Source organism: Lissotriton helveticus, chromosome 1_1 (genome assembly GCF_964261635.1).
Source record: "Lissotriton helveticus chromosome 1_1, aLisHel1.1, whole genome shotgun sequence".
Classification (NCBI taxonomy): domain Eukaryota; kingdom Metazoa; phylum Chordata; class Amphibia; order Caudata; family Salamandridae; genus Lissotriton; species Lissotriton helveticus.
This window is the reverse complement of record NC_136057.1, coordinates 1038903249-1038928921: the sequence shown is the minus strand read 5'-3', so window position 1 is coordinate 1038928921 and position 25673 is coordinate 1038903249. Positions and strand designations below refer to the sequence as shown.

The 25673-nt window shown below is 51.4% G+C and overlaps 1 protein-coding gene across 2 annotated transcripts in view; it reads right to left on the bottom strand.

Moving 5' to 3' along the window:
- PPP6R2 (protein phosphatase 6 regulatory subunit 2) overlaps window positions 1-25673 on the bottom strand; it is a 744860-nt gene that overhangs the window by 162042 nt on the left and 557145 nt on the right. For both annotated transcript variants that reach the window (XM_078677857.1, XM_078677853.1), the window contains exon 16: window positions 18687-18767. In XM_078677857.1, the coding sequence (XP_078533983.1) occupies window positions 18687-18767 (81 nt within the window). The remainder of the gene's footprint in view (window positions 1-18686; window positions 18768-25673) is intronic.

The following is a 25673-nucleotide window of genomic DNA, read 5'->3' as shown; positions in this document are numbered from 1 at the left end:
AGACGCCATTCGTGTTCTATCAGGCAACGGCGGCTGAGTTCGTCCGTCTTGGCGTTCAGAGAACCTGCCAGGTGTTGAACCACCAAGTTAATGCCTTGATGTTCCAGCCACGTACAGAGGCGCAGAGCCTTCTGACAAAGGGTCCAGGACTCCTCCCCGCCATGTTTGTTGCAATACCACATGGCGGTGGTGTTGTCCGTGAACACCTGCACTACACATCCCCGGACAGAGGGAAGGAAGGCCTTCAGTGCACGTCGGATCACCCGCAGCTCCAAAAGGTTGATATAGAGCCGGGACTCCGCCCGGGACTAGAGACCTCTGATCTCCGCCTCTCCCAAGTGGCCACCCCATCTCAGGAGGGACACATCCGTCACCTCTGTGTGCTCCGGTTGGGGAAGGGAGAGGGATCTGCCCTTGAACCAATCTCGATTTGTGAGCCACCTCTGCAATTGTTGAGCATTGCCCTTCGAGATCTGGACATGATCGGACAGGCTGCCCTGATGCTGCGCTTACTGCAACTTCAAGTCCCATTGCAGAGACTGCATATGCCATCTGGCGGGTGTCACCAGCAGGATGCAGGAGGCCATCAGGCCCAGGAGCCTTAGGGTCATCCTGACTGAAACCCAGGATAGAGGATATCCCGGACTCGCTGCTCGGGAGGATACCCCCGAAATGGCGTCTAATCCAGCACTGCTCCGATAAAGGGGAGCTTCTGAGAGGAACTCATGTACTACTTCGGCATGCTGATGGAGAACCCCAGCAACTGCAGGAGGTTGGCCGTAGTCTGGAGGTGGGCGACAACTGCCTGGGGCGAGCCCGCCTTCAACAACCAGTCATCTAGGTAGGGGAAGACTGACGCCCCGACCGGCGCAGGTGAGCCGCGACCACTGCCATCACCTGCGTGAACACCCGAGGGGCGCTGGTAAGGCCGCAGGGGAGCACAGCAAACTGAAAATGCTCCTGGCCTACCGTGAACCACAGGTATTGGCGGTGGGCCGGCAGGACTGGCATGTGAAAATAAGCATCCTGCAAGTCCAACGCTACCATCCAGTCTCCAGGGTCGAGGGCGCGCTACTTCCTGCACAGGAATGCACTCTATGGCCCCCTTGGACAAGAGGGCCGTGACCTCCTGTTGGATAAGAACTAAATGATCCCTCGACATGCAGTGGCACCGAGGCGGCATGGCTGGAGGGGAGGACTAAAAGGGAAGGGAATAACCCTTGCAGATTATCTGCAGCACCCACTTGTCTGATGTGATTTTGCGCCAGTAGTGGAGGTGGTGGCAGACCCTGCCACCCACCGGCATGGGATGCTCCCTGAAGCTCGGATTAGGAAGGCTTGGAGGTGGAAACAGCAGGGATAGAGGTGGACTGACCCGCACGCTGGTTCCCAGACCCGCCCATGCGGAAGCCACGGCGGCGGCCTGCTGAGGCTGGTTCTGCACAGGCTTGTTGGAGGAGCGTGCCTGGGTGCCTCTGCCCTGGCCACGAAAGGAACGAAGCCCAGGAGTGGCAGGGTTCTTCATAGAAAGACCCAAGGACTTGGCTGTGGCCCGTGAGTCCTCAAAGCGCTCCAGTGCACTGTCGGCCTTATCGCCAAAGAGGCGGAAGCCATCAAAGGGCATGTTCATGAGCGAGCCCTGGACATCGGGCGAGAACCCAGTCGAACGCAACCAGGCGTCGTGCTGCAACGCCACATTCGTGGAAATTGCCCTGCCCAACGATTCAGCGTTGTTCAAACCACACCTGATGGCAAACATAGCAGCATCCTTACCTTGAGCAATCGCTTGGGAAAGGACAGCCTGGACCTCTTCAGAACACAAAGGCAAGACCTGAGCAACAGAATGCCACACTGCGTGGGAGTAACGGCCCAACAAGCAGGCAGGGTTAACCGACCACAGCCCTAAGCTGGCCGAAAGAACAACCTCTTAACAAATTGTTCCAGCCTTTTAGAGTCCTTATCTGGCGGAGCCGTGGGAAAGGCACTCTGCGACATCGAGGTCTGAATGACCAGGCTCTCAGGCGTAGGGTGAGTGGTCAGGAAGGCAGGATCACCAGGTGGTGACACCTGGCGAAGTTTTTATCCACTAGAGCCTTGTGGCCAGCCGCAACCAAGTGCCCAAGAGGACTTCGGTAAGGGTCTCATTGAAAGGAAGCAGCGGCTCCGACAATGTAAACGCAGTCTGGAGCACCTCTGTAAGGAGGCTGGTCTTGAGGGCCACTGTAGTGAGGTCGAGATTGAGAGCCTCCGCAGCCCGATTGAGCACCATGGTGTAGGAAGCACCCTCCTCCATAGTAGGTGGAGGCGAGGCAAACCCGGGTTAGAAGAAACATCGAGGTCGCCCGCATCTTCCAGGTCGTCCACCCAATCTTGCTCGGAATCACATTGCCGGGCAAGAGGGTCCTCGGATCTGTCCCAGTTGCTGTCCGCCTCTGGCATAGAGGGAGCTGGTCGCGGCGGCAGAACTGGAGCCGGAGAGGGACGAATGGCGTTGGGAACGGAGCCGCTTCCCAATGCGGAATCCAGGCCGGAACAAAATGGTCCGGGAACCGGGGCAGGGGTGGGAGAAATGGCACCCAGTGTGGCACCGAAGCAGAGGGCGGCGCCGGGGCCAGAGTCAGCAGCGCTGCACTTCGTGGTGCCGGGGCCGGAGCCAGCGGCGCAGGATCCTGTGGCGCTGGAGTCGATGGCAGAGCCGCCGGATCAGCAGGATCTGGACTGGGGACCGTGGGCCGACGTTGTGTTGGCGGGAGCCCGGGGCCTAAAAAGGCGGTCCATGGCAGCAAGAAACTCTTGCACCTGTTCGGGAGTCGCAGACAGACCCGGGTATGGCGGGTAGGCCGCAGGACTCCCAGTCTCCAGAGGAGCCACAGGGGCGGAGCCCCTGTCCCTCTCGTCCGCCTCAGAGTAGCAGCGGGGGGACGTAGGAGAGCAAACACAATTCTTCGACTTCTTTTTATGGCGTCGCTTACCAGAATCCGAATGCGAAGACTTGGAGCCCGAGGAGCGATGGAACCAGTCCCGCGAGCGGTCGCGGGAAGGGCCACTGGACCCAGAGCAGCGGTGTGACGAATGCTGAACCTCCAACGCCGCTCCCGCAAGGCCTTCGGGCCATGGCTGGACAATTCCGGCAGGCCCGGGAGTCGTGATCTGTCTCCAGGCAGTAGAGGTACACATTGTGGGTGTCCGCCACCGACATTTTACCGCTGCACGTCCCACAAGACTTAAAGCTGGGCATCCCTACGTGCACCAGGAGAAAAAAAAAAAAAGAGGGGGGGGGGGAGGGTCGAGACAAAAGTCTCAAAATAGCAGTTAAAAAGTAACTAAGGTACGTGCTCAATCCGGATCTGCGCTTGCTGGCGCGGAAAAAGAACTGACGTCAGCGCGCATGGGTGGCGCGTAAGTACTCTCTGTGACATCTCAGCGCTCGTGATGCCAGTGACTGATGCTGAGCCGCAGGACGCCACCTACTGACGCGCAGGGGTACTGCTAAGCAAAACTTTCCGGATCCAGTCTGACGCCTAGGGATATTCTAAGGTAAGAAATCTATCACTAACGTGTCTCTTTCAGATTAGATCTAACCAAGGTTCTCCCTACTGCTGAAAGAGACCGTGCGCCACCTCCGAGTGAAGATGCCATTCGTGATCGGTCGTGCACCTGCGGCTGAGTTCGTCCACCCTGGCGTTCAGAGAACCCGCCAGGTGTTGACCCACCAGGGATATGCCCTGATGTTCCAGCCATGTCCAGAGATGGAGAGCCTCTTGACATAGGGTCCACGACCCCACCTTGTTTGTTGCAGTACCACATGGCGGTGTTGTCGTAAGTGAACACCTGCACTACTCTTCTATGGACAGAGGGGGAAGGAATACCTTCAGTACAAGATGGATCGCCCTGAGCGCCAGCAGGTTGATGTGGAGCCCGGACTCCGCCGGAGACCAGAGGCCTCTAATCTCTGCCTCTCCCATGTGCCGGCCCCACCCCAGAAGTGAATCGTCCGTCACCACTGTGTACTGGGGAAGGGAGAGGGATCTGCCGTTGATCCAATCCTTGTTTGTTAGTCACCACTACAATGGTCATGCAGTGCCCTCCGAGATCTGAACGCCATTAGGCAGATTCCCCTGATGCTGTGCCCATTGGAACTTCAGGTACCACTGCAGAGCCCGCATGTGCCACCTGGCATGAATCACCAGCAGGATGCAGGGTGCCATGAGGCCCAGCAGCCTCCAGGTCATTCTGACCAAAACCCGGGATAGAGGCTGAAAGATCAAAATCATAGTCGGAATATCCCGGACTCGCTGCTCGGGAGGATATACCCGAAACTGTGTTGTGTCCAGAACCGCTCCGATGAAAAGGAGCTTCTGAGAGGGAGTCAGGTGTAACTTCGGCACATTTATAGTGAACCCCAGCAAGTGCAGGAGGTCCGCCGTAGTCTGGAGGTGGGAGACGACTGCCTGGGGCAAGCCTGCCTTCAACAGCCAGTCGTCGAGATTGTGCAAGACTGGAACCCCTGATCTGTGCCGCTTTGTGAACCCCCGAGGGGCGCAGGTAAGGCCAAAGGGGAGTACGGTAAACTGAAAGTGCTCCTGGCCCACAGTGAACTGCAGGTAACGCCGGTTGGACGGTGATGTGAAAGTAAGCATCCTGCAAGTCCAACGCTACCATCCAGTCTCCAGGGTCGAGTGCACACAGAACATGAGCTTCCGGAGGAAGCGGTTGATGTTCCGGAGATCCAAGATAGGACGAACTACCTTGTCCTTCTTGGGCACCAGAAAGTAGTGGTAATAGCAACCATAACCTACTTCTAGGGCAGGAACTCACTCAAAGGCACCCTTGGCCAAGAGAGGTATAACTTCCTGTTGTGAGAAGGGCCAGATGATCACCTGACATTCAATGGTACTAAGGTGGCATGGCGGGACGGGGGGTTGGGGGGTTGTAGTGACGAAGGGGAGGGAGTAGCCCCTTCGGACAATTTGCAAAACCCACCTGCCCAACGTAATGTGTGCCAGTGAGGGAGGTGATGGCGAATCCTGCCACCCACTGGTGATTGATGGCCCTAAAAGGTTGGACTAGGAGGGTTTGGAGACTGCTGCAGAGGGGGCGGTGGCATACTGACCCGCTCGCTGGCCTCCAGATCCACAGCGGTGAGTCTCATGTCCCCGGCCGCGCAGGGGCTGAACAGCTTATGCCATCCTGTGGCTCTAGGAGGAACATGGCGGGGCACCCCTTCTGTAGCCACGAACAGGCGCGAACAGCAGGCTGCTCAGGATGGGTGGTGGAGAGACCCAAGGACTTGGTCGTTGCCCGAGAGTCTTTGAAGTGCCCTAGCATACTGTCTGCTTTGTCAAAGAACAGGCGACGGCCATCAAAGGGCATGTCCTTGAGGGTAGCTTGGACACCCCCAGAAAAACTAGTCGACTTCAGCCAGGCATTGCGTCGAAGGGCTACAGACGTTGAAATCATCCTGCCTAGCGAGTCAGCGGTGTCCAGTCCACATTGCACGGTAAACTTGGCTGTGCCTCTACCCTCGGCGACTGCACGGGAGAGCATGGCCTGGGCCTCCTCCGGGCTCTTTGGCAGCACCTGTGCTATCGTATCCCACACAGAGTGGGTGTAACGGAACAGACATGCAGTGCTTACCAACCACAGTCCCAAGCTCGAGGAAGAAAACATCTTCCCAAGATGGTCCAGCTGTTTGGATTCTCTGTCCGGTGCTGCGGTAGGGAATGCGCTTTTGGACGTTGAGGCTTGGACCACCAAGTTCGGGTGTTAGGAGAGGAAAGTGGGGTCACCCGGAACCAGGCGGTGGCGTCCGGCGATCATCCTATCCATTGGAGCCCCTGTGTTGGGCCTGGACCAGGTGCTCAAAACGATGTCAGTTAGGGCTTCATAAAACGGCGGCAGGGGCTCCGAAGAGCTTGCTGCTAGTTGAAGCACCTCTGTCAGAAGGTTAGTCCTGAATGTCACCATAGGTAGCTTGAGGTTGAGAACCTCGAACACCCTAAGCAAAACCACTGCGTAAGACGCTCCCTACTCCGTAGCCACGGTAGGAGACGACAGACCAAGGTCTGGGGAGGTGTACAGACCAATGGCTTCCCCCAACTTCTCTCTCCAGTCCAGGTCATACTCCAACTGGTCAGTTAAAGGGTCTCCAGGCCCCTCCCAGTCCTCCTCACCCTCCTCTGGTTGCCAATCTGGCATGAAAGTAACACCTGGGTAGAACAGGGGTACAAAAATACCCATTGGTGCCGGATCTGGCGTTGGTCGCTTTCGGTCTGGCTCCGTGACCATGTTGGGGTGGAGGCCGGGGTCGACGCCAGCTGGGGACGGCAACAGGGGAGGTGATATGAGGTCGACCGGAGCTGATCCGGATCCAGGCCTGGATCCAAGGGGAACCTGAGGCACTGGGACCAGAGCCGCCGGTGACGAAGGCCCAGGGCACCGAGTCTGCGGGGCCTGAAGGCGCGCCAGCGGAGTCGGGCTGCCCAAAGATGGCATGCATCGCTTCATAAACGCTTTGAAACTGGGCAGGGGCGCTCCAGGTCCCTAAAAAAAGGAGGGAACCTCGGAGTCGACCCTTCGGGCTCCCCACACGGGAGGGGCACCACCTGCATCCCTCATCGTGTCGGCCGACGGACGGGAAGAAGTCGAAATGCGACGATGCTTATTCGACTTCTTCTTGTGCTTCTACTTACCTGATGAGTGCAAAGGCTTCGAGGATGAGTGGTGGTGGTGGCTCCGTCAACGGGATCTTGAGCGGTGTGGAACAGACTCCCAGGCCTTGAGAAGTTTTCGATAACGCTCCCGCAAAGACTTTGGATTCAGGGTCCGTCAGTCAGGACACGACTTGGGATCGTGGTCGTGATCAAGACACCACAAGCTCATGGGGTGCGGATCCGTCACAGACATTAGTTTTCGTCAGGAACCGCAAGCCTTGAAACCGGGCATCCCTGAGGTGCACAAGGAGTCGATAGACTCAAAAACGGTGTCGAGAAAAGAAGCAAACAAGTCAGTCAAAAAGTGACTGGAGGTGCCGCTTTCTTCGGATCTGCACTGTCTGGCGCGGAAAAAGAAAGAACTGACATCAGCGTGCGAGGGCGGCATCTAAGTAGTTGCTGCAACGTAATCCCAGCGACCACAACGCCAACGACGAACGCGGAGCCAACCAACTTCACCTTTCGGCACGCAGGGGTACTGCTGAGGAAAAAATTCTCCGGATCCAGTCTGATGCCTGGGGGTAATTCTCAAGGTAAGACATTTATAACTCATTGTATCTTTCAGATATGATAAGTAGCCCTTAACTGTGCCCAAAGCAAGTCCTTGCTAGACCAAACAACAAAACTTCTAATAGCGTAGCTTGCAATAGGTCAATTTGTCAGCTGCTAAACCAACCCACCAATTTGTCCGTTCTACTGCCGTACACTGATTTTGTGAAGGGTTGCTTTACTGCCAGGATGACTTGAGGTGGCAGGTCAAAAGAGGTAAACTGCTACCACTCAATCTCCAAGCTTAGAGATGCAGTCTGCCTTGCCGGTGCGACAGAAGAGCCTTTTGAAGCAGCCGCTTGACCAGAGGACAGATGTTCATTCATGGGAGCCCCTGAGCTCTGGATACCACACTCTCATTGGCCCAACACGGTACCACCAGGATGAATTTGGCTGAGTTGTTTCTGAGCTTCTTTAGAACTCAAGGCAGGAGATTCAGTAGCAGGAAGGCATAAAGGACTCCCAAGCTTTAATCAAGACAGAAGGAGTCTCCAGAGAGACCTGCTTTAGAAACTAACAAGTAAAACTGCTGATATTGCGTGTTCTCAGCAGCAGCAAAAAAAATCAAGCCAGTGTTCTCTCCATTGCTGGAAGACGCCCTGTGCCACCTCCGGGTGCAACTGCCATTCGTGATCCACTAAGCTTCGGCAGCTGAGTTCTTCAGTCTTGATATTTAAATATTCCACTGTTGTATAACATTTTAGGACCCTATTGTAAATTTCCTGATTCATGCCCTTATATCGGTATAAATCACTATATCCTTATATAGGCATAAGAATTATAACCATATTTAGATATAGCTCATGTAGTAAAAACATGGCAGGTTTACTTCCACTAGTTCCGAAAATCTACAACGATTCTTGGAAAACTGCTTCAGCAGCTAGGGACTTCCCCTTGCTCGAATACTGACTTGTCCAAGAACTCATGGAGTTTTTAAAAAACTGAGACTCTTTGATGACGTTATTATGTCCACCTTTATGTACGTCAATCTCGGCACCTTCAAGGTATAAATATGCCCACACTTGCCATAGAAAACACACGGTGGTTAGGAGCAGTTCGACTATCCACTTGCCAGACGCGCCCTGCTACTGCAAGTGCCGAAGGAAGCCGACACTCCAGCAGACGAACTGAGAGAGACGCTGTCTTTTCTCTTGCCAAGAAATCCAGCTCCGGTGTTTCCAAGCTACCCTTACGGGTAGTTGGGAAATAGAGTCCTGAACCTGTACTTCTTCATTCCAAATCAAGGTACGGAGCTGATTAGACCCTAAGAGAAATCTTGGACAGATTCTTGGCAAAGAATAGTACATTTATATAACATGGCAGATCTTTTGCAGTCTCCCCCAAAATGTTGATACAATCCGACAAATTCCCTTGATGTCGTGTACACGGGGATTTGAGGTCCTATGGAGAGCCTGTATCTGCCAGCAGGTGCATTTGGCAAGCAGGAAACCAATAAACAAGAGCCTCAGAGTCATCCACACAGATTCAGGATTAAGGCTGAAACATCGGGATCATAGCCTGAATGTCCTGGACTCTTTGCTCCATAGGAAAGGAACAAAACCATATTGTATCTGATATAACTCAGATGAATGGGAGCATCTGTGAAAGAGTCCAGTGTGACTTCAGCACATTGATAGTTAAACCCAACTATGTTGGGAGCTTAGCCGTCATGTGGAGGAGACGGAGGGGAGTCTCTGCCTTCAGCAACCAATCGTCTAGGGAGGTAAAGACTAAAACCCCCCGACTTCCGAAGGTGTGCTACGACCACCTCCATCACTTTCATGAACACCAGAGGAGCAATGGTGAAGCCAAAAGGGAGCACTGTGCACTGAAAATGCTTTTTGCTCACTGTGTACTGCAGGTAGCACCTGTGGGCCGGCAGGATGGGGATATGGAAATAAGCATCCTGCAGGTCCCACGCCACCATCGAGTCACATGGGCTAGGGCTAGGGCAAACAGGACCTGGGAAAGCAGGAGCATCTTAAATGTGTCCTTCCTATTTAAAATAGAATAAATAAAATAAAGCCTCTGTCCTCTTCCAGCATAAAAAGTAGCAGGGGTAACCCCCACTTCCTACTTTCATGGCTGGAACCCTCTCTATGGTCCCTTTGGTCACAAAACTATGCACTTCCTGATACAAGGCAGACAGGATGTCTTCTGTTAGCTGCCCTGATGGTGGTGGATAGAGTAGTTTGAATGAAAGAAATGGAAGGGTGTAGCCCCGATGAACAATTTAAAGGACCCACTTGCCTGAAAGTAATTGCCTGCACCCTTTGAAAACATACCGGATTAGGCCTCTGACCGGTTGACTTCACTGCAAAACAATGGCAAAGCCTTATACTCCCTTTCTGGTATATATAAGTTACCACTAAGGTAAGCCTATCGAACCCTAAACCAAGGTGCTGTATATTAGAAAGTAGAACAAGTGCTTTTAAATGTTCCAACAGTAAAAACCCATAATTGTCGTTTTTACTGTAGAAAATGCTAGTAACCCCACTGGTGACTGCAGAGTTACGGGCTGACACCACCAGCCCTCCTAACTTCCGACGGAGACTACTGAAGTTGGTAATGCAAGATATCAAACAACTTGTTACATTAAGCCTGATTTCATGACCAAGTCGAAATTAATGTAACTTGTTGTTGTGAGCAACTTTTAAAAGTTTCCATTTTGTTGCCCAAAGTCTCCTGTGCCCGTTCACATTTGCACATGGGGTCCATCCCAGAGACATCCTTCTCCCCTCCTGGGGAGACGTGTAAATGACTCCCATCAAAGGACACAATAGAAACCTGCGTGGGGGAGAGGTTTTGCCACTCCCTGGCAGGAAGACACACAGGTGAAGGCCCAAAAGGCGGAAGCTGCCTTGAAAGGGCAAATGGTAAACAATTAGAAGACTGCTCTATTGCTTTTGCAGACATGCTGCCACTAGGGACAGAGAGGGGAAGTCAGTTGTCAAATTGCTTTTTCAGGGGCATGCAGACCTCTTGGTAGCCACACCTCTGGGCTTGGTGAGGAAGCTCTGCACACCGATAGAGGGGTTCTGCAATGTAGTAAGTGGGCAAATGGAGCTCTCTAGGATAGCTAGATGCACACTTCATAGGAATTAGTCATCAGAAGGGAGGGAGTCTAGCAGCCCATTGATTAGTGACCGCAAGCTTCCCTGAGGTAATTTTCTGAACATAAAAAAAGGCACCTCTCCCAGAACTCAGATCTCATTGGACTGGAGAAGAGGACTGAAGGACTGCCCTGGTGGATCCGAGAAGAGAAGATGCACCAATGTGGACTGCACCTCCTGTACCTGGTAGCTAGCAAAGGAAAAGAGACTGTGCCTGCTGTGTCCTGCTCGTGGAGAAGTCGACTCCTGAGCCCAGCTGAAGCAAGTGACTCCAATGGTCAGTTGGCTAACCTGTTCACAGGACTACAACAGCTGAAGAAGCCTACTGGGGCGAGTTGGTAGCGCAGATTTCCAAACTGCCTCTTCTCACTGACGTGCATTTCTAGGGACCAGGAACTGACACTCAAAAGCTGCCCCCAAGTCTATTGGACCATTAGAATGAAGCTTGGTCCCCGAGAAGGCAAGTTATCACCAAAAGAAGGCATACGATTAAACCAATGTAACGGGTGACCAGCAGCCCACTGGCAAGTGGATTTCTGTCAAGCCCGAGAGGACTTTGAGGGACGTCTACCCCTGTGGCCAGGATCACCTCACCAAGCCTGTGAAGATGCAGGAAGACCTCGTCAACCGTACCGCATCTTCAGCATCCTGTATCCCTTGCATCAGGACCACTCCGCATAACTTAGTGGTAAGGAGCTACTGATGCTGAACTGGACTGGACACTGCTTTTCCAGTTGAGGTAACTGTTTCTGTAGACCCTGTTGGTATCCCTGACTAGCTCTCTGCCGTAGTTGGTCATCCAAAGTAATTCTACCTGACCGCATTGATATTTACCCAAGTTTTTCTTGAACAAAGTTTTGAAGTGTTCAGTATGTTGAATTTGCCATTGCTTGTTCACAGTTAAGTAAAACGCTGTGATTTACTATATCTTGTAAAGCCTATATCACTGGAACCCTATGGTGGATATTTTTTGTTTTGGTGTTTAAAAAAATATAAAAATCAAATCTATTTTTATAAATTGGTGTCAGATATCTTGAGTCTTGTTTCTTTCTTCTGCAATTGTTTTGGTGCCGATTACATTTTTTACACTTGTTCCTTTGTGTAAGCCTGACTCCTTAAAGCCCCAGCTACTTCCAAGGGTTGAGCTAAAGGTTTAACAAACAAAACCGGACTGGTCCTAAAATTGGCAGCGTATTACATGGTGAGGTCATAACCTATAATACACCCCATTTTCTCACAGGGATGATGGCGACGAGTGACCTGCCTTTTAACAGGCAGACATGAAAAAGGTTTTGGCCAAGTACACAAAAGAGTATCCGTAAGGGTCTCATTAAATCATAACAGAGGCTTTGTGGCCGCCTGATCAGGTTAAAGCACTTCCTTCAATACATTAGTCTGTACCTCTATTGTGGGTAGCTGTAAATCTAAGACTTCTGTCACCCTTCGTATAAAAACAGCGAAAGAGGTGCTGTCCTCTGTGGCTAGACCGGGGGCGTAGACAAGGCCAGTATTTGGGGAAGCATCCAGCCCATTGCATCCTGAAGTTCTAGATACCAGTTTTCCTCACCATATTGGTAAATCTAGTCATTCCCTACATTATATAATTGACTGAGTCTGTGCCAAAAATATTCTGCAAAGTCTGGTCACTACCATGTACAAGGGCAAGGTATCGGATTCTAAATGGCTGCCCAACAGGTGCGCCCCAGTCAGAGCCAGGTGAGATCTCGGTTGAGGTTGATTCTGCTCGGAGTCGGAGAACACTATAGCCTGTGCATTGTCCTTCTACGTCATCATCCATGCAAAAGGAACTGGCGCAGGGGATGTGACAGAACCAAAGTCAGCACAAAAGCCAGTACTGAACCAGAAGCAGGTTCAAGGGGCATAGGCAGGAACGAATGCAGACCAACTGGCGGGAGCTTCAAGTGGACGGCCCTGAGAAGCCATGGGACCAAGGGTACGCCATCAGGTCCGAACTTGGAGTAGACTCTAAAGGAGATCGCAAGCGAGATAGGGAGGCATGTCTTGGCGGCGAGGTGGGAGAACGATCTGCTGCCGGAGGTAGCTTTTCGGAAGCAGGGGACTGTGGCGGTGTAGAAGCGGAGTCGTCTGTTGAGGTACATTGGTCCGGTGTTGTGGAGTGCCTTGTGTGCGTGGGTGAGGAGCTTGAAGGTTATCCTCTTGTTGGCTGGGAGCCAGTGCAGGTCTCTCAGGTGGGGTGGGATGTGGCTGCAGCAAGAGATGTCGAGGATCCGCCGTGCAGAGGCGTTCTGGATGCGTTGGAGCCATCTGAGGAGTTTGGCAGAGGCTCCTGCGTAGAGGGCGTTTCCGTAGTCCAACCTGCTGCTGACGAGGGCCTGGGTGGCCATTCTTCTCCTTTCAGTGGAGATCCACTTGTAGATTTTGCGGAGCATGCAGAGGGTGTTAAAGCAGGAGGAGGAGACGGCGTTGACTTTTTTTTAGTCATGGAGAGGGTGGAGTCGAGGATGACCCCTAGGTTGCGTGCGTGGTCGGTGGGTGTTGGAGCGGTTCCCAGTGCTGTCAGCCACCTGGAGTCGTCCCAGGCCGAAGGGGTGGATCCGAGGATGACGACCTCCATCTCGTCCGAGTTCAGCTTCAGTCGGCTGTTCCTCATCCATTCAGCAACGGCCTTCATTCCTTTGTGAAGGTTGGTTTTGACGGTGTGGGGGTCCTTGGTGAGGGTGAGGATCAGCTGGGTGTAATTGGCGTAGAGATGATGTTGAGGTCGTGCAGACGGGCGACGTGGGCGAGCTGTGCCATATACATGTTAAACAGAGTTGGGCTGAGGAATGAGCCATGGGGTACGCCGCAGATGATCTCTGTGGCTTTGGAGCGGAAGGGGGGAGGTGGATGCTCTGTTTTCTGCCGGAGAGGAAGGAAGTGGTCCAATTCAGGGCCTTCTCTTGGATCCCGGCGTTGTGGAGACGTGTTCGTAGTGTGTGGTGGCAGACCGTGTCGAAGGCGGCTGACAGGTCCAGGAGGATGAGGGCCACAGTTTCTCCGTTGTCCAGCAGGGACTTGATGTCATCGGTGGCGGCGATGAGGGCAGTCTCTGTGCTGTGGTTGCTGCGGAACCTGGACTGGGAAGTGTCCAGGATGTTGTTCTCCTCGAGGTAGCGGGTCAGTTGTTCGTTGACGGTCTTCTCGATGAAATTTGACGGGAGCAGGGAGATGGGCCGGAAGTTATTGAGGTCCGCCTTGGGTTTCTTGATTAAGGCGTTGATCTCAGCGTGCTTCCAGCTCTCCGGGAAGGTTGCTAGCTCGAAAGAGGTGTTGATGACTTTCCGGAGATGGGGTGCGATGGTTGTGTTGATTTTGTTAAAGATGTGGTGTGGGCATGGGTCTGACGGAGATCCGGAGTGGATGGTGTTCATGACCTGGATGTCGTTGTCGTTGGTCCAGGAGAGCAGGCGGTTGGTGCGGATGGTGGTCATGGGGGCAGAGGTCTCAGTGGTTGTCGGGGCAGTCCCGGTGTTGAAGCTGTCGTAGATGTCTACGATCTTGGGGTGGAAGAAGGTGGCCAGCGAGTCGCACAGGTCTTGCGAGGGTGGGACGTCGTTGGTGTTGGAGCTGGGGTTGGAGAGTTCCTTCACGATGTTGAAGAGCTCTTTGCTGTTGTGCGTGTTGTTGTCTACGGGGTCTTTGAAGGAGGCCCTTTTGGCACATCTGATGAGGTGATGGTATCTGCGGTTGGCGTTCTTGTGGGCTGCGTGGCTGTCGGGTGTTCGTTCACGGAGCCAGATCTACTCCAGCTTTCGGCAGGTTTGCTTGGAGCCCGGAGATCTTCAGTGAACCAGCTGGCTTTCTTGTTGGTGTGACTGTTGGAGGGTTTCTTGATTGGGGCAGGGTGTTGGCGCAGTCGTTGATCTATTGTCTGAGGTTGCGGGCGGCGGGGTCGGGGGGGGGGTCTGTGGGTGGGCTCTGGGCGAGCGTGGTGGTTAGCTGGTCTTCGGTGACTTTGCTCCAGTAGCGGCGAGGCATCTGTTGGGTGCAGTGGTGCATAGTGGGTTTCTTGAAGGTGAAGTGGATGCAGCGATGGTTGGTCCAGTGGAGTTCGGTAGTGTGGTTGAAGGAGACATGGGTGCTTGCGGAGAAGATGGGGTCAAGCGTGTGACCGGCAGAGTGGGTGGGTGCTGTGACGAGTTGTCGGAGCCCGAGGTTGGCTAGGTTGGCGATCAGGGTGGTGGAGTTGGTGTCGTTGTTGTTCTCGAGGTGGAAGTTCAGGCCCCCGAGTAGGCGAGGGCGTGTGTGCTGACGAAGTCGGCGATGGAGTCGCTGAACTGTGGTTGGGGTCTGGGGGGTCTGTAGATGAGGGTTCCTCTGAGGGTGGTGTTGGGGTCGGTGTGGATCTGGAAGTGCAGGTGTTCGGCAGTGCGGAGGGTGTCATCAGTGTTGGTCGTTCCTGTGGACGATTCTTCCTCCTGCTCCGTTGGTGCAGTCCCTGCGGGTGATCTTGTAGCCTTCCGGGACGCCTATGGCTATGTCGGGTGCCGAGGCGGGGTTCAGCCAGGTCTCCGTAAGGAAGGCGACGTCTGGTGAGGTTTAGTCGAGTAGGTCCCAGAGTTCAATGGCGTGTTTGCGGGCGGAGCGGGTGTTGAGAAGGATGCATCTGAGGTGGTTGGGTTCTTTCCTGGTCGGCAGCATTGTGAGTCGGATGCTTGTGAAGCTGCAGTTCCGGCAGGTGAAAGCTCCATGGGTGCGCTTCGGGGCGGCCAGGAAGCAGGTGTGTGAACGTCCGGTGTTGAGTGCGTGGAGGGTTCTGGCATCGGAGCGGTGTCGGGCGCCAGGGCGTTCGCGGGATCTAGGGGTCCTGGCCCTGGGCGCAGCCCAGGCACAGACGGGCTTGCCTTAGGCGCGCCCTCTGCGTGCGTCCACTGCTCTGCCTCCATATGAGGGGATGTGGGAGGGAGGAGCAGCTGGGAGGCGGGAGCGGGGCGGCAAATGGGATTGCAGGGGGTGCAGGGATGCAGCGGCGGGAAAAACGAGCGGGCCGTGGGAGAACTGGGCTGAGGAAGGAAAAACAAGTTTAGGTAAGAAAACAAGTACAGGCACAGAGGAATAAAAACAAGTCTGGGCAAGAAAGCAAGTACAGGCACAGAGGAATAAAAACAAGTCTGGGCAAGAAAGCAAGTTAGGCACAGGGGAATCAAAACAAGTCTGGGCAAGAAAGCAAGTTAGGCACAGGGGAAAAATACAAGATTAGGCAAAAACAATGCAGGCAGAGCCGTGTAGCAGCGTGGGGAGCGACCTGCCTGCGAGCAAGGTAGAGTCTTCTTGTATCTGGCGATGGTCAGTATGGTTGTCCAGCTAATCCCGGCGGAGTAGTCCCAGGGCCTGGAGTCATGCTCTCACCCAAGGCGAAGTAAAAACTTTGCAAGGATCAGTCATAGACATTGCTTTGCAAATTTGGTTGTTTTAGGGGGAGGAACACTGGCTTATTTGGGAAAAGATAGTCAAAAGTCCAAAGAGAAGCTCTAGATCTGCGCCTTCAGGTGCAGGAAAGAAAACCTGACATTAGCGCGCATGGGTGGAGCTTATATGCCGCTATGTTCGTCACTTCCAGGGAAAAAACACAACAGTGCATTCTCCCATGTTTCCACCAAATGATTTGTAGAAGTACTGCTTTAAAAGTTTCTGGATCCAGTTTGACACCTGGGGAATATTCACAATGTAAGAAATCTACAGTTAGAAGTAGCAATCAGAAGTTAAGTAACTGATGGATACTTCTAACAGCAGATTACCTGTCTTAAGAACAAATATCAAAGCAGTACCTCCCCAGTTGGTGGGTCAGAGGAACGCCTCAGACTAAAAAAACCCTGTGACAGGAGATACTCCTGAAACGATAGCCTGATCGGAGAACAGATGTCCGTGTCCATACGTTCCAGGTACCTCACACTCCTTTCTTGCCCAATTCAAAGCCACTGATCTTCTTCAGAACTCTGGGCAGGAGAGGCAGCAACGGAAAGGCGTACAGCCTAAGGCTACACTCAGGAATGCATCTCAGAGAAAGACCATTCTTGGAAGTTCAGAACGTAAAAATGTCGATTGCGCTTCAGACGGTGGCAAAAATCTATGGCCAGGGTTTTCTCCATTGCAACCTCAGGATGCAATTATCGTTCGAGATCTGTCAGGTGTAGACGGCTGCATTCGTTCGCCCTGGCGTTCAAAGTTCCCATCAAGTGGTTCATGAACAGGACAGTGCCCTGTTGCTCCAAGTTAACTGCAGAGACAAAAATCCTTCTTGCACAGGACAAAGCACCCTGCTTGTTGCAGTACCACATGTCAAGTGGTCTTGCCTGTGAGAACTTGGACGGTAGAAAGGTTTTCAGAACCATGAAAATGGCTCACAACTCCAACAGGCACATCTAGAGTTGCCACAGACCAAAGTCCTGTAATCTCCACCTCTCCCATGACCAACAACGATGCATCAGTCACCAACGATGCATCTGTCACCATCGTCAGCTCTGGGTAGGGCAGGGAGAGGGTTTGGCTGCTAGTCCAATTGCAGTTTAGCAGCCACCACAGTAGGTCTTTCGGTCTACTCCGAAATCTGAATAGAATCCAAAAGGTTTCCCTCAAGCTGGGGCCAATGAGACTTCAGGTTTCACTGTAGAGTCCACATATGCCAGCTGGCATAGTCAACATGCAGAATGCCGGCCCAGAAGCCTCAGACTCACTTTCACCAAGACCCAGGACTGATGCTGAATTCTCAGGATCATAGACTGAATGCCCTGGATTCATTTTGGTGGAGGCAAGGCCTGAGACTGCACCATATCCAGGATGGCTTCAATAAAAGGGAGCATCTGCAAAGGACTCAGGTGTGACTTTGGCAAGTTTATAGTGAACACAAATGATGTCAAGAGGTTTTTGGTTATCTGCAGGTGGTCTACAAGTGACTGTGCCAAGCCTGCATTTAACAGCCAGTAACAAACGTAGGGAAAAACTGGGATCCCCTTCTCTCAATATGCGCAGCGAGAACATTCATAAGTTTCATGAACATCCGAGAGGCACAGGTGAGGCCAAAATGGAGCACAGCAAACTGAAAAATGTTCTCGCCCACCTTCAACTAAGTAGGACTGAAGGATGGGCACATGAAAGTTATGTCCTGAAGGTCCACAGTCACCATATAGTTGCCTGGATTCAGTGCAGACATAACCTACGCTAGTGTATCTTGAATTTCTCTTTCTTCAAGAGGGCGTTCGGAGGGCCGAGAATTTAAATAGGGTAAAGGCCTCTATCTTTGGTCATGAAGAAATAACAGGATTAACAACCAGTCCCTTCTGGAGTAGGAACCCTCCCTAAGTCTACTTTGTTCAAAACAGCCTGCACTTCTTGTAGAAAATTGGTCAGGTGGCATCTGGAAGATGCCCTGATGCAAGTTGAAGTTGCAGCGAGTCGAAAAGGAATGGCATGCCCTCTCTGAACGATCTGAAGGACCCATACGTCAGTTGTTATATTTTATAACCCTTGGGAGGAAATGTCTGACCATGTCTCCCACCGGATGGCCGTGTGCCACTAAAGGCAAACTAAAGTGGCTTAGAGTCTAATAGTCTAATGCCGGAGGGCCTGGGGACTGGAAAGTTTGCTGCCCCTGGTGACCTAGACATTGGCTGCTTGAGACAAATGTAGTGCTGAAGAGATTACTAAGAACTTTCAAGAGAGCTACGTTCTACTGAGCCAGAGAAGATGCTGCAATCCTAAATTTTTGAAATTCCTAAAGATTATGGAATTTATTCTTTGGAAGATGACCAATTTTACACCGAAGGAAGGAGACCCACTTTCCTGCTGACAGAAGGAGCTTTTAGTGATTGCCTTGCCCCCTTACTTCCTGCTCAAAGGATCCTTAGAGAGAATCCTTTTAGACAGTACAGTGGCCTCATTACCCGAGTGAGTCTGATACTTGAATGTGCTACAATGGTTGCAGTCTATTTCTAAGATTCTATAGCGAACAGTGCAAACCTTCATCATAATCATCTTAAACAAATTCCTTTCAGGGGAAGAGCATGCATAATAAAAATGAAAAACTTTGTATCTTACTTTAATTTTAGAATACTATCTTCCTGAAAAAAACTGTGGAAAACGAATTGCATATAATTCACTTTTGACCATCTGCCATCGAACTTATTCAGCAGAATAAAAAGGAGTTGTGGAATTTGCTTTTCTTAAACAAATGCAAGCATGTAAATGGCTTGTCCATGACAAAGACTGTCATCAATCCATCTCAACTCTGTTTTTTGGCCACAACTGAGGTTAAGTTCGAGAGGGGAAAAGTGAATCTACTTGTAACAATTACCTGTTGTAGAGACAGTTCATTTGGAAAAGCGCCATCAATATCTTCATCCTCACTGGAAGAATGAAAATGGTGGGTGCTCACCTGAAAAATAATGCAGCATAATGAGAGTTACCTCAGAGCACTGTCAAGGAGGGTTGTTCAAGTCTGACTTTCATAACCTCATGGCATCATAAACATACATCAAACTGGAAAATAATAGGAGCTGGTTGATAAGACTGGATGGGGCAAATATCCATGAATCAATAGCAGGTTAGTGGAAAAAAACACTAATGTCCTCAACATTCTTTGCAAGATGTGCTAGAATTTCTAGGGAAACCTTGGGTACCAAAAGAGTTCAAATACTGTCAGCCAAGTGCAAATGAAGATTTTTAACATCAGGATTAAACATTTTAAATGTGAGCCAGAAGCATCTAAAGTTCTTCTCAAGGGAAAGAAGCCAAAATTCAGCTTCCAAGAGAAAACTAGGACTGTGGCTCCACTGGCTCACTCCAAGAAAGATATACTCTGCTCATGTACCCGAGCGGAAGAACAGCATGACTCTAGGGACATGAATATGAACTTTGCCCTTTTCTCATAGTGAACTATTGCTTCAGGCTCCAGACGCCTACATTCCTATCTTTAATTTGCAATAGATAAATAAGGAAAGGTTACTTTCTCATAGTAGTATTTTAGCACTGGTATGTTTAGCATATTATGCTATTTAGCATATTTCCTGTCGTAACAATCACTACACATATAGCTATTGTAGAAAAGCGCCCCTTTTTGACATGGTCACACCCACTTTTTGCCCGGTATCTGATGGAATTTTGACAGACTTGCACCGAGTTTCTGTTATCCAGTTCCCCAGTGCCCGATGTCTTCCCTAAAACTATCCAATTATTCCCCCAATGGCAATATCTTTTAGCACCCCCTGTCAGTCGCTAGTAAATGGCAGGAGGCTAAAGAGGGTCCCTAAAGGCTGCAGCATATATTGTGCCACCCTAAGGGACCCTTCAGTACCAACATGCAAACTGTTATTGCAGGATGCATACCATGGTGCAGACAAATGTGAAGACACGACATGGCACACCTCCTGTGTACCGTGCCTGCCGACACTACATGCAATATAGGTAAGTCACCGCTACAGCACGCCTTACAGCCATAAGGCAGGGTGCACTATGCTACATGTGTGATAATATCTGCATGAGCAGATATGCCCCTCTGATGTTTAAGTCGATTCTTAGATGTTACAAGTGAAGAGGGAAGTCATTTTGAGTACACGTGCTGGACAGTGGTGTTTACGAGTAGCCCAGCTATGTGATGGCTTCACTGAAACTAGGGTTGTTTGGTATCAAACATCTCATATTAATAAACCGACACCGATTCCAAGGATGCATTTAATAATACATGCACCAAGAGGGCACCTTAGAGGAGCCCCTGAAAACCTACTGACTACAGAGATTCCCCCAGAAGTGTACAGGGCTCAATGTACATACAAAGTGATCTATGTGTGTGACTGAGCAGCCTTAGGTATACACAGAGGAGTGCAAGACATTTGTTATGTTGTTGTTACAGTGATAAATGGCACAACTCAAAAAGGAGATCCGCACCAATCTTATAAAAAAATAAGCTTCTTTCAAGATTTATTTTAAGACCAAGACATACGTAAACAGAGTGAACACAATGCAATTTTCAGTTTAGCTATGTCAACATATGGGAGGAAAACCAGAATGCGGTTTTGCAGGCAAGTATGCAACTTACAGTCTTGGTTTTCATGATGAAGAATCGGCACCAGGCAAGGTTCAGGTAAGTAGCAAATCTGCACCTCCAGCGGCAGAGTGGCAGCTGAGTGCAGAGTTCAAAATAGGAATCTGGCACAATGTCATCCAATGGAGAAAGGAGGTAATTGAAGAGATGATGCTCACAGGTGAGTAACACGATTTGCCAACAGTCTCTGGGGGTTAAAGTAAGCACGGGGCCACAAAGCAGCACCAAACTTACACCCTCAGCGGCATAAGGGTATCCAGATGCAGAATGCCACACAGCGTCAGGTGCTCAATGCAAACCAATGGGGGGGGGGGGGGGGGGGGGCAGATCGGTTTTAAAGAAAGTCTGCAGTCTCAGGCCAGGAGGTCAGATGAAGAAAAACCTACAACTGCCCAGGTAAGTGGAGATGCTAGGGGACATAATGACACAGTTGGTGGTGCTTCCCAAGGCCCAGGGCTTTGGCTGCAGGGGTGTCAGAAACGTCTTACCAGGTTGGTCGCGGTCAGGGGAAGTCTTAGAGTTGAGGCTGGAGGCATCAAAGTGGAGTCCAACAGGAGTCAGCCCATGGTGAACTCTTGCTCCTGTGAAGGGGGAACCTTCACAGGAGATATGGGCCAATTCCCATCGGGTTGTCGGCGTTGGGTGCAGAGATAGTTCTGGCAGTAGTTTCACGATTCCTCGGGGCAGAAGTCTTTGTTTTTAAAGTTGGTTTCTTCTAGACAGATCTGCTGTCCACTGGAGATTTTGATCTTTTTTGTCCAAGGCAGGCAGTCTTGTCCAAATGCTTTGAAAGTTGCGGGCGGGGCTGCAGGATGGTTAGTCTTTTGGCGCAGGTTCGTTGAGGGTGCAGACAGGCCGGTAGGGCTGCAGCCAAATCAGTTGGTGTCTGAAGTCTTAGCTGGATATATCCCACCATCTTCAAGATGGTGGGCACTGAAAAATGTGCTTCACTTTGCCTTCAGCACCTGAGGCTTGGAGATGGTGAATGGTGGCGCACCTCCTTTCCTCACTAAGTTTTCCAGTCGGATCTCCTGCCAAAAGAGGGGGCTTGAACCGGGGCTGCCATTTACTGCTAACAGCAAAGGCTGGGGTCACATTACAAAGACAGCAAGGCCTTTAAAGCTTCCCTCTCGAGCACTGTGCTCATTCTGAGGGGGTGTTGAGGGGGCGTGACACCTCCGCCAAGGATGGGGTTTGTTCCTGACCTCAGAGAGCAGGGGCTCTTGACCCAGGGGGCCTGAAACATGTCTGGTGGGGATAAGCTGCCTAAAGCCAGTAAGAGACTAAACCAGGGTTGGTCAGTTTTCAGGGTGCACCTCCGAGGTGCCCTCTGGGTACATTTTTCAACAAATCCTCCACTGATATCAGTGTGGGTTTATTGAGAGGAGTTGTTTGGGTTTATTAAAGCCATATTGGTGCTGGGGAACTCGAGTTGTTGAGTTTCAAGCCCATGCACTCTCTATGGCTTCACTGGCACTTACAATATTAAGAATAGACTTCAATATTGTAGGGGCATATCTAGTAATGCAGATATGTCCACACCTGAGATATAGTGCACCCTGCCTTAGGGCGGCTTGTAAGGCCTGCTAGAGGGGTGACTTACATATACCTTATGCAGTGCTGCTTGGCATGGCACACAGGCAGTGTGCCATGTCGACGTCTTTGTTTTTCCTTGAACTAAGGTAGGCAGGCTGCAGTGGCAGTTCGCATGGCCTTGGGGAAGGGACCCTCTTCAGTCACAATGGCCTAGGTACCAGGGGTTCCATTTACTAGAGAGTTACAGGGGGGTGTGAAGTTGTGCCAATTGTGGTACAGTTTTACGGAAGGAACACTGGTACTGGGAACCTGGTTACCAGGGACCTAAAGACAAAGTTGTATCAAAAGCCAGGCAAACAGTGTGTGTGTGGGAGGGACTGCAATAGAAACCCACATTCGTACAGCAGGTGAGAAAATTAGCTAGTCAGGAGGAGTGTTCCCTCTCAGGCTAGTACTACCCCTAAAGTGGGCTAACTGATGCGAACATGACTTTTAGACTTCCATCATCGTAGTTTTGGTGGAATTAGGCTCTCTGGGTTAGGGTTATGCTCATTTCCCACAGAAAGTGGCCATATATATTGGCTATTCCCGGTCACTCCCCTTAAACGCCCCTAAATTGAGTATTTCGGTGCCACCCCTGACACCAGGAACTCAGATTTGACGGATCAGGAACAAAGGACAAAGAAGAGCTGCAAGAAAAGTGATAACTGAAGACTGCTGTGGACTTTTGACACCAAACCCTGCCTGCTTAAACAAGTCTCGACAATCGTGACCAGTGACTCGTCCTGCAGCTGCCAACTTACAAGCACACTGGGAAACTGCCAACCTTTCACAAACTGCCAGCAATCTCCCTGAGAGTAGAGGAGCTACTGCCCTGCAGTCAGCAGCCATCGAAACCGCAAAGTCCAGTCAAATGAGTTGCCGCACCTCAGTCAGCCTGACGCAGTAGCCACCCAAGAAGATGACCCTATGCTCCTGAAGGTCAGATCTGTCCACCCACCAAGTGAGGGGACACCAGGACCAACCTGAGCCACACAGGACAAATACCCAGTGTAGCACACCCCTTGCAGCAAACAGAGCCCAGTCTGGACTCCCAGTGCACCGAGACAGAGTAGCCATTGAGTGAATTCAGCACCACAGAGACCCACTTTCAAAGTGGCCCAGCTGCCCTCGACTGATGAAACCAGACAACCGGAAGGCCCTAGGACACACAGAGCCCAGCTGACCTTTCTACCCTGCACCAGAGCCCCCAGGCCTGGGTACCGATGTACCCGCTGTGTCCCCAGGACCCTTGTTGAAAGAGTCCCGTTGGGAGCTCCCAGACTTGTCCCCCAGTCCTCCTCTGCAGTGTGTTTTTAAGTTCCCCCCTTTTTCCCATCGGTGTAGCGCGCACAGCTACCAACCTGACCAGCACCTTTGCACCCCAACGCCCCAGGGCAGGTAATGAGTGTGAGAAAGTGCCCTCTTTCTGCATGGTTGCCCCCACGTTTTGCTGAACTGCTGATGTACTCTGGTGGAGTGTGCCTTGGGCTCCTGCCAATCAGGTACGCAGGGCCGATGTTCTTTACCTAAAAACTGCATTGACGACCAAACGCAATTGGCACTCTCTTGCCACAGATCAGCCCCTGGTAACTGGTACCACAGGTTCCCAGGGCACTGTGAGAAAGGAAGGCCTCTAAGGGCTGCAGCACTTACTGTGCCACCCTTAGAGGACCTGTACCTTTACACTCACACACTGCCTTTGCAGGCTAAGTGTTTTGGTCCAGAACAAAGTAAAGAGTCAACATGCCTACAACTCACTACCCTGGCATAGATCAGCCACCGCTCTAGCTGGGTGCACAATACCAGTGGTGAGGGTACAAGTGCATGAGCCCTGTACCCCCTACAGTGTCTAAGCCAATCCTTAGACTTTCTAAGTGCAGTAATGGCATTAAGAGTATATGGTGCTGGGAGTTTGTCATTACAAACGCCACAGTACCATAATGGCTTTACTGAAAACTGAGAAGTTTGGTATCAAACTTCTCAGCACATTAATCCACACCGATGCCAGAGTGGGATTTAATGAAAGGTGCACACAGAGGGTATCTTAGAGATACCCCCTGAAAAATTACCTAACACTAGTCATCAGGCTGAGAGGCTGCTCCCCAGCAGCCACCACCAGGCATGTTTTTGGTCCCTGGGTCGAGAGACTGCTGCTCTTGGGGGCCTGAAACAATGCACATCTTGGACGAGGTGCCAAGCCTCCTCCCCCAGGATGGGCAGGGTCCACGAAGGGGAAGCTTCAAAGGTTTGCCACCTTTGTGAGCTTCCCCAGGCCTTTTACTAGTTCCAGTAACTGGTCCCCACCGGTTCTGACCCACACTTGGGTGGGTGAACCGGCAGGAAAATCAAGTGAGAAAGGAAGGTGTGCCCACCTTTGCCAACTCCACCATTCGGGTGGGGGAGGCGAGGTATAGCACAACTCTGAGTCCCCACCATCTTGCAGGGAGGTGTGGGGTAGGGGGAGGAAGCCAACCACTGGAGGGTGGCATAATATGGGATGTACCCGCCCCAAGGAAGGGACCCATTGATCCAACCTTTTACTTACCTGTAACACCCCTAAATCTAGTATTGTGGGGCACCCCTGAACCTTTCCTCTTCAGACAAGCAACGACCAAGAAGGAAAGAAGAAGGACCGAGCAGCCGTGCCGAAGCTAAGAGGAGAGGACGCTCACTGGCTTGGCCCCACCTTGAAGCAAAACTCTGGTGTGTCCTGCAGCCAGCAACCTCAAGAACCCCGAGGACCTACCCTGCCTGCCAAAGAAAAGACTGTCTCCTGTGAACACTGGATTTGTTCACCCACAGACTCCAGCTCTGGCCAAATCTGCGAGTCTGCACCACTCTGTACGCGTCACCCACGGCCCGAGTTCGAGTGGTCCAACACCACGAGGAGATCTCCCCGGCGATTCTGACCAGAGATCTTGTGATCTCTGACCTGCCTTTACTCTCCCAGAGAAGCCTGCAGCGTCTTCCTGGAGGATCCCCCGCCCCCAGAACGCGACTGGAGCTTGCAAGAGAAACCCGATACCTAAAGACACCTCTGCACCCGAAGCCCCACGGCCTTGGGTTGCCCAACCGACGGTGTCTCAGGCGTCCCAACTTACTTCTCCAACTGGTGGTCACCTCCAGAAGATCTTCGTCCCCCAGCCTGCAATCTTTGTTGAAACCGGAGAATCCCTATTGAAACCAACAAGGCACCCAATGCCAAAACAGCCCTCTGCACCCAGCCGCCCCTGCGCCGCTGAGGGTGCAATTGGTCTTGAGTTTCTTCTTGGATGTGTGTTCCATTTACAGTCTATGTGGACAACAAATGTTTAACACTATCCTCTGATAAGCCTAAACTGCTCGCTGACACTGCCTCAAAAGAGAGCATTTGGGATTATTAATTTAAGCCCTGTAAACTAATAAGGGTTGTCTGGGCTTTCTACATAGTGTACCTCGTTGTGGTACACTACATAGAAAGCCAGCTTCCTACAGTCACTATTACCCAACATTCTTTCCCAAACAAGTCATCTCTAGTGGATCAGTGCAATTACTATTTTATGCTGAAGGAGTAAGTTCTGAAGAAGAAAATCTAGACTTTACAGAGATAACATAGTTGAATAGTATACTGTAGCATATTAGAGATTAGAACTCGGAGTGAGGTTAGCCAATTTTGATGAACAC